Below are 15,771 nucleotides of genomic sequence, written 5' to 3' on the forward strand. Positions count from 1 at the left end.
TATCTGTATTGAGTTGGATAGTCTAGTTTTGTGTTCATGCTAATTTATATTACACTGCAAAAGAAAGGCAATACAATTCAATACAATACTGGCTACAATTCCCAGCATTTACCATAATGAGATATTTCGGTTTTGGCTGTGTGTAACTCTCAGTACATGCTTTATATAACTTGAATACCATGCTTGCATGAAGATCTGAATGAAAATCTTCATGCAAGCATGGTATTCAAGTTATCTGAAGATCTGAATGTGCAAATCTGCATATCTAAGACCAGCATGCAAATGTAATGCAAGAATCTTTTGCTCAGTCTGACGCAGCTCCATTAGATCTTCTCTGTCTAGAATTATTGAACAAGCAACTGTGATGAAAAACTGATTGGAGGACTTACGTATGCACATGATGAACGTGGGGTCAGGGACATATCCAGGTTTACATGTGCACCTGTAGCTGCCCAGAGTGTTCACACAGTTTCCATTTGGACACACACCCTGTAGCTGGCACTCATCTAGATCTGTGAATTATTGAAGAGTTGACAGTTAATGAAAAGGTTTTCAAACAATTTCTTCACCTTGCAGAACTAACCCCCCCCCCCCCAAAAAACACAATTAACCACACTTGTTATACCTGAATTCATATACTTCCATTAGTGCATCAAGTACTATTCATTGTTACTTTTCTAGTACATGAGTTTAGAACTGCAGTGCCTAAAAAATCTGCTGCTGTTAGTCAGCTGGCATTGATGAAACTATCAGTGCTGTTTGGTGGTCCTGGCTTTTAAGGCGAGAAGGGCACAGTACACATATACACATTGTGAAAACACGTTTGGACAGTATGAATAGTGAGGGTAAGTCTGGAGGTCTGCACAGCTTTGGTAACTATTGGTGGTTCAGTGGTTAGTATTTTCAGCGGTCAGTGGGGGGATCCGGGGTTTCTCTGTGAATTTAACATTCTCGTGGCAGTGTGCTCGGTGATTGCACAGATCTGAAGTTTAATTTTGTACTGCAGAAAGAAATTTTCTTCCCATGCAGAGTGTATCCTGGACTACCTCACCGACCGACCACAGTATGTGCGGACTCAGGGTGTGTGTCGGACAGGGTCGTCTGCAGTACGGGGGCCCCACAGGGAACGGTTCTGGCTCCGTTCCTCTTCACCATCTACACTGCAGACTTCTCCCACAACTCCACCCAGTGCTTCCTGCAGAAGTTCTCTGATGACTCTGCAATAGTCACCTCATCACTGATGGGGACGACAAGGAGTACAGACGACTGACCCAAGACTTTGTGGACTGGTGCCAGCTGAACTACCTCCAGATCAACGCCAGTAAAACCAAGGAGCTGGTGGTAGACTTCCGCAGGCACAAGCATTCTCCACTGCAACCACTGAACATCCAAGGTATGGACATTGAGGCTGTGGACAGGTACAGGTACCTTGGTGTTCATCTGAACAATAGACTGGACTGGACTCATAACTCAGACGCCCTCTACAGGAAAGGGCAGAGCAGGCTGTACCTGCTGCGGAGACTCAGGTCGTTTGGGGTGGAGGGCCCACTCCTGAAGACCTTCTATGACTCTGTTGTGGCTTCTGCTATCTTTTATGGCGTGGTCTGCTCTCTGCTGGGGACAGGAAGAGACTGAACAGGCTGATCTGAAGGGCCAGCTCTGTTCTAGGATGCCCTCTGGACCCAGTGGAGGTGGTGAGTGACAGGAGAACGGCGGCTAAGCTGTCATCCCTGTTGGACAACATCTCCCACCCCATGCAGCAGACTGTGACAGCACTGAGCAGCTCCTTCAGTGGGAGACTGCGGCACCCACGGTGTGGGACGGAGAGATTTCGCAGGTCTTTCCTCCCCACTGCTGTCAGACTCCATAATAAAGACTTTAACTGATCAAGCACACACATCCATACATATGCAATAATACTAAGTGCAATAATCCTTTCTGTCATCGTTGTATTTTTACTCAGTTGTATATAGTATTTGTATTTGTATTCTATTTTTATCTTATTGTATATTTATTTTATTTTATTCTACTGTATATAGTATTTTATTCTATTCTGTACAGTTGTGTACTGTATTTATTCTTATTGTATTCTAATTTTTGCCTCATAACTTTTGCACTGTCCACTTCCTGCTGTGACAAAACTAATTTCCCACGTGTGGGACTAATAAAGGTTATCTTATCTTATCTTATCTTATCTGTACAGCGGACACAAATGCTTTTGTCACTTTTTACGGACTCAAACTAAACGATGCATAATCGTACTCTCACCCACACTCCATATTATCCACTGTTGATCTGCACACGTCTGTTGCTGCCATGGACGTCGCATGCGCTTACGTCATTGTCATGAGACACGGTTTAGTAATGCAGTAACGCAGCGTGCTTACGGGAAAGTGACAGTAATGTAATTACTTTTTTTGCAATAGTAATTCCTTACTTTACTCTTGAAAAAGTAATTGGATTACAGTAACGCATCAACACGTTATCCAGTTTAATGGTGAAAAGGAGCTCAGCTGTTTCAGGTAGCATGTTTTGACAGCCTTCTCGGTTGATCTTTTTACTCCTGAGGTCCTTCATGCTCCGACTAAAACAACCTTTATGCAACAACAACCTTTTATGGAAAAGGAACGGAAACATTTGCGAGTCAGCTGTTACTGATGCTAAATCTCTGTCAACTGAGATTGTAATTATTTTTAAACAGGAAATCCAGATGAACTCAACTGCCACCACTACACGGGACTATTATTGAAAAACTACTATGCTTCTTGCAAACATACAAACCACATCATTGCTACTAGATCAATCGTTTTTAGAAAGTGTTACCAGTGCGTGGTATCTTCAATGTACTGCAGTAGTCTGTGGTTGTGAAGAGAGGGCTCAGCATGAAGGGAACACTGTTAATTTAGCGTAGGTAGCATAGAGGCTAAGAGCTGTACGTAGTGACTAGACCCATAAGCAGTGGTATTTAGCCAGGATGACTCCTGGTTGTCTCTTTTGGTATCCCCACATGACCAGACACATATAAAATGGGTGGATGGTTCAGACTGTTTGTTCTTCAGCATTCGAAGCAGATGCTTGTGAATGTGTTTGTGTCTTTATTTTATATTTTGTGCAGTACCACACTTTGAATGTCATGGAAAAAAATGACTTCCTCTCCATGTTCTGAGCAGCCAAGCAGAACAGTCTGCTGGAAAAGGTCACGCTCCTCTTTTGTGGGTTCTTGTAAAAGAGTTGGTGCCACCAAACACTGGCCCACTTCCACTTTGCAGTTAGTGGTTTCTAGACTGTCATCAGTCAGGAAACACCCTGAACAATCAATGATTAAATTTAGCCTCAGATTAACACCACCCCTACACAGCTGTAACCTAATTTAAAGTGCATGCTGCATGTGTGTCTGCGATTCTGCTTAGCCCCAGTTTAGAGTCACTGACTCGTGGTTTTTGTGGATATCATTTCAGTAGGTTCTTTTTTAACTTAGACACTGGTGGGAAGTTGCTTTGGAAGGGCCAGTTTCTTAATTTGAATATAACATAGAGATAATACTTCTCAGCTCTATTCACACTTTTTGATGCAAACTCAATTGCAGAGTTTTAGAGTATCTTTAACACTTGTCACTTACATAAACTGCTTTAAATATTTTTACAACATTTAAAAATGCTGTTCCTGCCTAGTTGTAACCACATATAGGAGGCTTCCTGTCTAAAATAAAAGTTCCCATCAAGAGGCATAGAAGGATAAGGAGAGGCATAACTCACAAGTTTGTGGCAATTTGTGGTATTTGGTCTTAAGCATCGGTCATACTGAAATGTTGATGTTTTTAAAAGTAGTACTGCAATCGTTTTCACAGTACACCGAGAGGCGTAATGTTAGTACATTTTGTGACACCACACCCGACAGTTAAAACAGAGAAACTTAGAGAAACATAATAGTCAGGTGATCAGCAGAGTCAGCAGGATTCATCCTGCGGGGATACTGAATTTCTCCACAAAATCACGGGCAACCTCATCAACTTAATATTAAGACATTTTCTCAAACGCAAAGCAGAAGATGAAGCATCACCAAATATGCTTACAAACCAAAGACTAGAAAATATGATGAAGCATATCTTGCCTTTGGCTTCACCTGCACAACAGTGGTGCCATGGTAGGTCTCCCCGGCAGAATTTCACGGACAAACGGTATCTCCCAGTTGTTTATGTTTTTAATCCCACTTTGCACAGAGAAGCGTTTTTTGAAAAATACAGCGTTGAATATTCTTACACAGTTAGAAAAAAACAACTACACCATAAGGATGGTTTGTTTTTCTGTTACTTAAAAGAGGTAGCAGTTTATTTGCTACCTGCAATTTATTGACATTTACTTTAATTTGTTTAATTGTTTACAAAAGGTTTGAGGTGTGAAACTGCACTGGAGTTAGAAAACAAAACAAGGGTGTGTGTGGTTGGACGATGTGTTTGTGCCGGGGAGGGGGGGCACAAAGAGTTTCTTGTAAAACAAAGGGGGGGTCTAGGGAAAAAAAAGTTTGTGAACCACTGAACTACAGGGAATCACACGCGTCTTTACCACATTATTATAAGCTATATAAGCATTAGGATGTTAAAAACAAAAGCATCAATTCTTACCTTGGCAATGAGAACTGTTGACTCTTATGTAACCCTGAGGGCAATCTATCAGGGGGAAAGCTGATGACGGGAGCATGTGAAGAGCAAAACAAAGAGAAGGAGCACATGTTAGTCACAGTTTTGAGAGCAAATGTCTGGGTTCTTATTCTGTAATAATTCCAAAATACATTGATGAGTGTTCATTTAAAGTCTCATAAAGCAAAAAAGCATAAATCATGTTCCTGAAGGAAAGAAACGTATTCACTCTAAAATTGTAAAAAATGTTAATTATGGTCAATTTAAGTTAACAGCGTTCCTTTACCGTGGTTTAAGTGAAGGTACTGTATTGCATTTTTTTATATTTATGTATTTTATTTTATTTTTTTCTATGTAACCTCAGGTTGATAGTCAAATTCAAATATAGACTGTCATTGAGAATGAGAACCCAGTCAATATAAATATGTTTGTCACTATGCGAGCTGTTTTGCGTATAACTGAATTACATATTTAATCTCTGTAGTTTCAGCGTATTGCTGTAAAATGAATATAAACTATTTGTATCTTTAAACAAACAGGAGTGGTTGAAGAGTAGATACGACTTAGTTCTAAACCAAACAGACAGAAGAAAGAAAAAAATAAATCATATTAAATTATATAGAGAGATGAGCTGAGATAAAAATACATTTATTTGAGCTTCTTCACGCAATAAGATGAGCAGCAAAGCCTCGATTATCTGTAAAAATACAATGGATTCATTCGTTGAAAAATGACTAAATTAAGGTAATGATAGTTAGTTAAGACAGGATACAGTGTTCAAAAAGAGTTATTAATGGAACCATGAAGGGTTGCAGGGAAGGAGGTGGACGTAGCTGCTAGAAGCTACTTAAGCAGCAACATTAGTACACAGGAAGTCAGTCTCACTGCAGTACAGCTGGACAAAGGAACCAGTGGGTAGGTGGTACCCAAATACTCAAAAGAAGATTGATATTTTGTTGAGAACAAAACAAGGCAATGATTGTTTGACCAAGAAAGCCAGTCTGTTTACCAGTTACCACAGTCTCCATCGCACAATGGACTATTTCACACCTAAATGTTTAAAAAAAGAAAAAACACCTCATGCCTCCACCATTCCTGAGGAGAGGACAGAGAGTGCAAATCGCTGGCCCTTTGGTGACTCCCACTAAAATGCTGGATATGAAAAGACTTAATCTTCCCTGTCCTGGTGTCTTATTGCATGTGTGCTAAAAGCAAGCACACATGCAATAAAAGCAAGTCTTTCAGTTCTGTTCTCTCCTATACGCTAAGAACTATATCCTGAGCAGCTCAGGTGTGCAATCAGTCTTTTTAGACTACAGATTCCGTGGTGTCCCTAACAGCTGTGTTTTACGACAAAAAAACTGCTCCTCGCTGTTTAACCAGATGTGTATGCGAGGCCCTGACAGATTAAAGGATGGATCAAAGACCTATTGTTTCTGAAACTGTTGTTTCCCTTGGTTCAATAAAAACTTCATTGCTGTTTTGTATACTTTTTTAAGACTGAACAATTAGTCAAAAGCTGCAGCAGGGAGTTCACCTTTGCAGTTTTGTATTAATATTTCCCTAAAAATAGGGAAGGCCAAGTACAGAAGAGCAGGACAGAAATCCTTTGGCAATGACAAAGCTGAGGGAATGGATTGGACTGGAGTCACTGATTAATGCTGAAACTGAATCAACTCTGAAATGGGGACACAGGGAGAAGACAGGCTCAGATTTCTGATACAAGTGTAAGTTGAATACAAAAGAATGAGTGTGCACCGAGCTGAGCTACAGCGTGAGTTAAAAGACCTTTACAATACTATAACCTCAAATCTACTGAAGCAGTACATATATTTTTTGTGTCAATAACCAAAAATTTACAGAGAAATTACTTCTGCTCAGGAGAAAGGAGAAAACTTAACGTGGGCACTCCAAAAACTCAGGCTGCTCTGGACGTCTCACTGGTTTGGAAAGGTCATTTATTGAAAGAGAGTGAAAAGACTTCAAATAGAAAAATAAATAAATAAAATAAAGAGCCTAAATTCTTCAGTGGGGGACAGTGATCATGTCATCAGCTGTAAAGTATTGTAATCTTAGAAACTTTCTGAAACTTGTCACTGTTTGGACACTACAGGAGATATCAAAAATGAAGAACAGCTGAAAACGTAAAGTCTTGGGACTGATTTCAATGTTCACTTTTTTTCTCTACCTTCTGAAACAGCTGAACATTTTGATGGCTTCTGCAGCACAAAGAATACATTTTTAATGTATACTGAGTACTGTGAATTCTTAAATAGCATTCACGTTAATAATGTTCAAATTCGCAGCTCTCTAGCTTTCAAGTCAGCGTTTTTGGATCTATGCTCTGCTATTAGATACTAGTTTAAATACGAATAATTAGTATCTAAGTTAATTCAGCATTAGATTCGAGGAAGGACCTAATTCTTTGGGAGGGGCTCAGGTACATTATAACTTTCTGGTAATATACTGCCCCCTTCTGTTGACAGTTAAGGTTATGTTTTTCAATCTAACAAACTGCAATAAGGTGTGAAAATCCACAATGTTTAAAACACTTACTCACAGCTATATTCCTTGCAAACACTGGATATGGATTAGGATGCTGTGAATAATACTCAATTTGCTGTTGCACACAATAACCAACATGTTGCTATCGTAACGATGAGTTTGCAAAGTGTGTTTTCACATATGGGTATTGATGGATTTACACAAAAGTACTACAGTACCACCCCTTTCCTCAGTTCAGCTGGGGATAATACACTAGAGAGCGTCTTTTCATGCTCTACATACAACAGCGCTGGCTTCAAAGACAAGTTCCACAGTTCTATAAAGGGAGTAGTGTTGAGTAGCCAGCTACTACATAAAAAGGCTGGCAATTCCATGCTCACCTCCCCCACACACACAGTTTAGCTGGTACCACTTTAAACAGAGCTAAGAAGCAAGGGCCAGCACCACATGCTGCCTTGGCATTTAGTGCTTTTCCTCTCTGGAAGTAGCTGTTTGGGTGAAAGTCACCTGTTTGTTAAATCGACCCAGTACAAGACTCATAATGTTTCCTAGCTGCATTTTTATTTTGCTTGTCACTAGCTGAAAGTTATGGCTGCAAAAGACACATTGAGCTGTGTTGAAACATTTTTAGAGTGTGGGTTTCAAGCCAGCTGGATATTTTGCTTTGACTGCTTTTAAGGAAGCCCAGTCTGAAATTTTACACTACTTTGAAAAAATGTCTTGAGGCATCCCTCATTTCTATATATTTTGCTTCTGAGGAGCCAGACTTCGTTGTCATTTTTTTGAAAGCGGTCTCACTTTGACCGCCAGTTACTTTGGAAATTGGCTGCTTTTTCATTCATTTTGAGTCCAGTCATCAAACCTGAACATTTTCCAAGAACAGGCCTTTTGTTATCGTTTGCTTGTTTTTTAAGCGACTTAACATTGACCTTTCAAACAGCTAAGCATAAAAATCAAGGCTCAAGGTAGCTCAAGGGCTGAATAAGTGTACTGTGTAAACAAAACTTAGCAAAGAACCAGTTGTGTACCAGTTTCATCTGCGTTTGCTGCCAACATTCAAAAAAGAGCTTTCAAATGTTCTTAAAGAAGCCTGGAGATCCACTCCTGAAGACAACTTAAGGAAATTACAAGAAAGCAACTATTGACTTTCCAGGTGGGATTCTGTTTTTGTTATATACTCTGTTTTCACTGAGGTTTACACATATTATAATCGCTACACCTATTTGCTGTTTACCTAGAAAAATATAACAAAATGAGTGTTAATTCAAGATTTTTCTGCAGTATTATATTTGAAGACAAACTAGTCTTTGCAGAATTACACTGATTATATTCTCATTAAAATATCATCTTACATGTCCTACGACATGATATGCTGTCAGTGAGGATCTGCTGCCAAACACACAGCATGTAATATAAAAGGTTAATGAGGTTGCTAAGAAAGTTGATACAGCATTATCTCAATACCACAGTGTGAAAGGGCACTGAGATGCTCCTCCACATGTTGCTGTAAAGGTTTAGAAAAGCAGGGCATTAATATCAGGCGAGTCAGCTGGATCGTCTTTCTCATGAACTGAACTGAACCAGTGCTCTTATTTATTCATAAAACACTGTCCTCATAAGTGTCAGCGCATCACGTGTAAGCGGCTGACTTTACCAGCTCTTAAAAACCAAGTGATTGTGTATCATGTCAGTGGAAGCAGCAGCTGCCAAGGTTTCCTGGGTCACGCTAGAGAAACATCCAATCCAACGCATTTCAGTTTGACTCAATTCAGTTTTATTTACATAGCACCAAATCACTGCAACAGCAAACTCAAGACGTTTTATATTGTAAGGTAAAGACCCTAAAACAGTCAGAGACAACTTCTCTGAGCAAGCACTTTGTGACAGTGGGAAGGAAAAACTCCCTTTTGACAGGAAGAAAGAGATTAGCCAGAGATTTTTAATAACTAATGATTAAATGCAGAGTGGTTTGTAAGCACACAGAGAGTGTAATGGAAAAGTGATTCTTGCTCATTCACAGCTTTTTACACATCCTTCAATCAACACATTTTTTCTAACCCCAACAGCACAAACACAGCAGAGACAGTTGCAGACAGGGTAGAGACGTCTATCAGTTACTGCTGCCTGTGTTGATATCCACCAGTCAGCCAAAGGTGCCGCTGCATTAACACAAGAATCCAGACGAATGCGTCATAAAAGATCCAACCCCCTAAGCTGTATAAATGTTTATGTGTTAAGTGGGGAATGACTCACTTTTGGAGCTATTCTAAGTGGCCGTTAGAAGAACTGAAGTTTTTGACGCTGCATTGGATTCAGTTTGTAAAAATCTGAGGGCTGCCACTTAATTCACGCACACCATTATGTTTATTTGTGTGAGGTGCTTTCTGTGTTTGTGCTGGAGACATTGTAGCAACAACTCTAAATTTTGCTTGCTTCAAAAGCTTTTATGGTGTATAGGGCTTTTTTTTTCGTTTTCAGCAATCATTATTAGAATGAAACAAATATTATTACTCTTATTAAGATATACTGTCGGTGGTTTTTCCAACTCATGAGGTAGGTGGTCAAAATCAGAGTCAAATACTGTACTTTTCCACTATGCCATTACTTTCAAAATGCATTAAGAAGTGAAAAACTAGAAAAAATATTCTATTGGCAGCTCTGTGTTAAATTCTGTTGTTGATGGAACACAACTTAAAATACATAAACAATACCTTTAATGTTAATGATTTTCATATTTAGATTTCCATTCAAGATTTGAAAGTAGGCACTGGGACTGCAGAGCCCAGACCACCTGCCGGCATTTCTTCCCCTCAACGTTAATTCCATGGCTACGACCATGATGCTACGAATTCACTACCGCTTTTAGAAAAACATCTAGACCTGGACTTACATGGTTTCTTCGGACACTTTTGGCATTTGTGGAATCCCCACGAGGTCCCAATGGTCCCACAGCACTGCTCCAGCTTAGTTAGAATGGGCAGAGCCTTTCCACACTAACACATCGAGATGGAGAGAACAGAGAAAAGGACAAAACAGTGAGGATTAATATTTTTGCTTCTGTGTATCCTCAGAGGACAAGAATAAATGCAAACCTCCTCGTAAAATATGATCTGGTAATGCAGAGAATAGTCATTTTAAACTTTGAGCTATACTAACTAACAGGCATTATTTCTGTTCTGTATTTTACATCCATCGTCTTCTATAAATGTGTCTTTGGGATTAATACCACCGGTGTCATGTTTTGTAGTCTTTGTGCCTCTTATTGTTGTCCATATCTAATCAAAATATTTCTCAGACTTTTTGATTGATTGCTTTAGATTACTGAAACTGAAAGGCTTACTTGATCTAACAGATGTGTTATGACTGTAATTAAGCTCACAAACAGCAGACATGTCTGACATTGTACCTGACTGCCTGCTGTCTCCTGGAAGCAGCGGCCCAGTGCATTCTTAGAGGTGACAGGCTGGTACTGAGGAAACTGGTAGCTGTGCTGGCCCGGATAGACTATGTTGTAGCCATGGTGCTGGATCTTCTGGCTGCTTTCGCTGTGATGGTAGCTATAACTAGTGGATGATGAGGAGCCTTTTGTTTGCTGTCCATTGTTGTTGTAATTGTCCAACTGAGACACCTGGTGGAACTGAACTGAGGCCTCTGGGGGGTGATTGATGTGGATGTTGACGATGCCTGGGCCGTACAGGAAGAAAAACACATACTGTATACAAGCATGACACTGATGTGGTGCATCACAGTAGATGATTAAGATTAACCATCTTTGTTAGGTTTATGATGTCACTAGTAAGGAGTCCAACTCTCCCCAAAAGCAAGAGACAAACAAAAATGACTTTCCTGACAAAAAAAGTAACAAATTGTGATATGCCTCAGTTACAATAAATCCTATTAATAAGTAAATAAATAAACCCAAAGCCTAATCCTATTTTGAAGAAGAGAAAAACTGATATTTTAGGAGAAGATGCACATATTTATTGATGTGCATCAACTGGATTTTTTCTCTTTGTTTCTTGATTGCCAAGGCCCGAGAGACCAATCTAATTGGATAAAACACATATGATGATTGTCTAGGCCAATGTCACATTTCACTCACCAGGTGTCTGGCCGTTGCTATAGGTCAGAGGCAGGGTGTGTGTGGAGTGGACCTGATTCTGGCTGTAGCCTCCTGATGTCTGCTGGTGTCCGTTCTGAACCGCCATCTGGCAGAACTTTCCGGTGAAGTTTGGAGGGCATTGGCATTTGTCCCTGGTGCTGCACTTACCGCCATTTATACAGGGCAGGTGACACACCACTAAGCAGAGGAAAGACCAAGCGAAAGGTGTTAATGCGCTACTGGCTCCACTTCAACACACACAAACACTCGCCAATAATGAGTTTGAAATGATCAACAAATCAGCGAGTCAGCCCAGATTTTCATTTGTGTGACTGGTTAGCACATGTCACCACGAAACAAGTAAAATGCAAGCTATACAAGGGAAAATATTATTCTTAGAGAAGTCTACTGTTCTCACAGACCATGAACACACAGCACAGAGCAGGTTGCAGATCTGTACACATAACTTTAAGAGTGGATAGGTACAAACATCAGCGTGTACGGGTGAAGTGAGGGATACCACAAATTCACTGTTTTTCAGGCAAAAGGTTCACACTGACAGTAAACCAGGTGATGCAATATATATGTAAGGACTGTTTCCTGTTTAACTGTGTAATGTAGTAGAAATTAAATACAAGATCCAAGACAAAATAAAAATGTGTTGTCAAGCTTTGACATCTCTTTCAGCTCTGACTGATTATTTTCTTGTCTCAGAGCCTGATAAAGTCAAACCAGAGGTCATCCATGAACAGGAAAATCATGTCACTCACATCTAAAAACTCCAGCCCACCACAGCAGCCGTTAATCATCACTGTCAAACTTCTTTCCACACAATCACTCTACATACCTCATCAGCACAGGGCACACCACATGGAAAACGTCCTGTATACGAGCTAGTATGAAATTCACCAGTGTGTGAGCACATGTTTACACGTGCTTAATCCCTGCTTATTCCACTTTTCATTTTACTCAGTATGACTCTCAGTGACATGTATAAACTCTATAAAAGAAGTGGATGCAACTACTGCCATCTCTTAGTGTGTACGTTATTATTTACAAGCCTTTTGGACTGAGAATTAACCACATTGTTGGTAACAAGGGTAGAGCAGGCTAGGACTGAGGGGTTATGTGACTGAAAGAGCAGAAGACACTTTGCACAACCATGTGGTAGTCAATCACAAAATAGCCCGACTTTAGAGTATACCACTTTTACATTGTTTTTTTTTTGTTTTCAAACATAAACTGCTGGACAATTTAAAGTGAGATGTTTGCTAATAGAAACTATGATGCTTTTCCTTATTTTTGTCATACACTGTTGCAACGGCCAAACGCATCATTCAATCAGAGTTTCCTGACCTGCTGTCCATCTACACCAAGCGGTGCAAGACTAAAGCCAGGATGGACCTCTCCCATCCCAACAATGGACTCTACTCACTGTTGAGGTCTGGGAAGCGCTTCCGCTCCCTTAAGGCCAAAACAGAGAGAATGAGGAGGAGCTTCATCCCCCAGGCTATTCAGGCCCTGAACCAGGTGCAGGACTGGACTCTCCCACACACATCGCATCACCGCACGCACTCTGTTTGCACACTTCTTATAATTTATAATTTCCTTTTCTTCATAATTTCTTTCATAAATCATTATTTCCACATTCTTTTTACTGTAAAATTAAAAGTTAAAATCTGTAAATGTTGTAGTAACCTGTAAATCTGTAAATCTTACTGTCATTTAATGGTCGGGCATTGCACAGCAATAAGCATTTCACCACATGTCGCACTGTGTATGGTGCTGTGTGTGACAGATAAAATTTGAATTTGAATGTCCCGTGGGCTAAAAGCTTCAGACTGCTCTAAATACTTGGGTTTTAGACAGTTTTTTTCTATTCTTGGACCTGCATGATGTCAGTAACGATGGCCCTTTAGCCCTTCGTCTCAGATAAACAGCTATAGTAATGAACACAGTTTAAAATACTTGCTGTCCAGACCTTCTGTTTCTGTGGCCCATCCAATCAGAAGGCCTTGGCTTGAAGGGAGAGGAATTAAAATAACTTCTTTCAGACAGACAGTGATCCTCGGTCCAGTATAAGATGAATAAAAATAATATTTTGAATTATGCAAATCCAGTGTAGTGGAATCTAAGATTAAAAATTTGGACTTGGAAATGAGCAGAACAGGGTTTCAGTGTCCAGCTGACTCGACGCTAAAACCTTACGCGTGTTCTGTCATTGTTCCTCTGTTACACAGCTGTTCTGTGTTTGATTTGTTGCACTATATTTAGACTTTGTTTACTGATGTTGGGCCCCAATATGCCCAAATGTCAAAGAGAAATTAAAAATGCATGGCGTGGAAGAGTTCGGGTCTTAGGAGGTTAAAGTAAAGAGTTTTAGTACAGAAGCACAGATGATATCACTGATGTGTGTCCAGAGTGAGTCACTGCTCACTATAAAATAATCAGTATAACGGTAATGTGAGTGTATTGCAGACTTTGTGTACATGAACATGAAATTTATTCTAATCAGCCAGGCAGAATTGGAAATTAAAGCTGGTGTCTATTACAAACCTGTTTCAAATAAAGGCCTACTACCTTCCACAGTCGAGGTACTGTAAATACAGGGAGTCATCACTGTTTGATGAAACATTTTGTTTGTTACTCTAAATATGATTATATTTAACAAAATAAACAGCCTATACTTAACTAGCTGCTATTCCCATAAACTCCACTTCTAACTGGAGACGGTGTAGTTGCCACCTGCTGGCATACAAATAGTTTGGTATACCCAAATGTAAAAGCTTGAGAAAGAAGAAACTGCAAGACCAAAATTCAAAAATGTGTTCTCAGACCTCAGCAGACAACCTGCTGAATTTAATGTTATTATTAGAGTGAGAACTGAGGAAGACTCAAGACATCATAAACCAGAAATTATCCTTTCGAGAAGGAAGGATAATTCTTATGTGCAGAATGAGCACAAGCAAGTGCACACACTGTGATTTTCAAAAGCACCTCTTTGAAAATGAAATGTTGAGATCTAAGACCTCTGTTTTTCCCGTTCTCCATTTTTATACTCAGCTGAGATAATAGGACAGTCACTCTCAGTGTTGGGGTTTTATATAGTAAACCTGAGTCTCATTGCTTGTGTTCTTAAAAGATTATTCACTCTCAAAGGAATTCCATTTAGCACAACACATGTACTGTATACATACCCTCTCCACAGAAGTCAACAAAGTGAATATTAAAGAGGCTATTCGCTCCAGCTTTCAGTTTCTGTAAATGGCAGATTTAGCTAAGATCACTATAGTCAAAAGATCATTATTTCCACTTGCGGTGATTTATATTTTTTGTTATATTGAGCAGAGAGCACACCTTTCCACACTTCAAAATACAAACATGGACATCCAGCAGGACCCCCAGACCCCTCAGAAAAGGGTATGACAGCAAATAATATATTAGAGTCAGTACAAAAAGAGGAGTTGGAATGAAGGGGGTTTGCAAAGTAAACAGCTTGCAGAGCATGTTTTATGTGGTATTTGACAGTTGAGTCCATGGAAGGATATCAACTGGGTACTTAAAGCACCACAGTCAAAATATTTTTTATATATTTTTCAAATAGTTTTAACATTCTATGCACTCAAACAATTTGTCTCTGATAATGTCCTCATGAAAAGCAGAGCCTAGGGACAAAGATAACAAAAGGTCAAAAGGTCAAAAACTGAATTTCCAGTTAGCATCCCCAGAAAATTTAGGACTGGTGATGAATTTCATGAAGATCCCTCAGCTGCCACAACCCTGCTTCTATACACACAAAAGTAGTTTTCCAGGATGAAATTTCAAAGTGTGAAGCCAGAGGTTTTTACCAAGTCTTCTGGAAAACGCAGGTTTTCAGCTGATGTGACTGCGAGTGGAGAAAAGGAAAGAGGAGGCACGTATTCCAAAAGCTGATGAATGTTCTGAGAGTCTTTGTCCAGAATCAGAAAGACTTCTGCTGAAAAACTCCCCATAATAACTCTGGAGATGTCGCTTCTGTTCATACATATGTGATTGATGATAAAACTGCGCACTTTGGACAATAACCACTCTGTAATAACCATGTGACTGTGTGAAGGATAAGACAATAAAAACATGAATGATATCTGTACTGATAAATGAAAGATAATTAAACTCCTGGAGGATTGTGTCCCAGCACTGTTCCAAGTGGCACCTTCACATTTAGGGAGACCGTCTGTGTCATATTTGGTTTTGGAAAGGAGCAGTGCCTGTGCAGAGAGTGCAGGATGTTTGCACACTTCTGAAAATCACCTGCTTCTGTCAGATGGTTTCAATTATAAAGAGTTTGTGCTAGGGAGCACTTCTTCAAAGATTTGTCTTCTTGTGCCTTAGAAAGATTGTGTCTATGTGGTCTCTCCAGTTATTGCAGCCTCCTCCAACTGGACATGCATGGTGTCAGGTTACCTGGTGATTCTAAACTGGATGTGAACTCTGTGTGTGTGTGTGTGTGTGTGTGTGTGTGTGTGTGTGTGTGTGTGTGTGTGTGTGT

The 15,771-nt window shown here is 39.8% G+C and overlaps 1 protein-coding gene across 7 annotated transcripts in view; it reads right to left on the reverse strand.

Moving 5' to 3' along the window:
- Nucleotides 1–15,771, reverse strand: part of ltbp1 (latent transforming growth factor beta binding protein 1) — a 132,374-nt gene that overhangs the window by 40,131 nt on the left and 76,472 nt on the right. For all 7 annotated transcript variants that reach the window (XM_042214165.1, XM_042214164.1, XM_042214167.1 and 4 more), the window contains exons 6-10: nt 11,244–11,441; nt 10,548–10,825; nt 10,032–10,134; nt 4,622–4,681; nt 390–512 (exon numbers count right to left, since the gene is read on the reverse strand). In XM_042214165.1, the coding sequence (XP_042070099.1) occupies nt 390–512; nt 4,622–4,681; nt 10,032–10,134; nt 10,548–10,825; nt 11,244–11,441 (762 nt within the window). The remainder of the gene's footprint in view (nt 1–389; nt 513–4,621; nt 4,682–10,031; nt 10,135–10,547; nt 10,826–11,243; nt 11,442–15,771) is intronic.

Source organism: Haplochromis burtoni, unplaced genomic scaffold (genome assembly GCF_018398535.1).
Source record: "Haplochromis burtoni strain Fernald_Lab_line unplaced genomic scaffold, NCSU_Asbu1 Contig_525, whole genome shotgun sequence".
NCBI lineage: Eukaryota > Metazoa > Chordata > Actinopteri > Cichliformes > Cichlidae > Haplochromis > Haplochromis burtoni.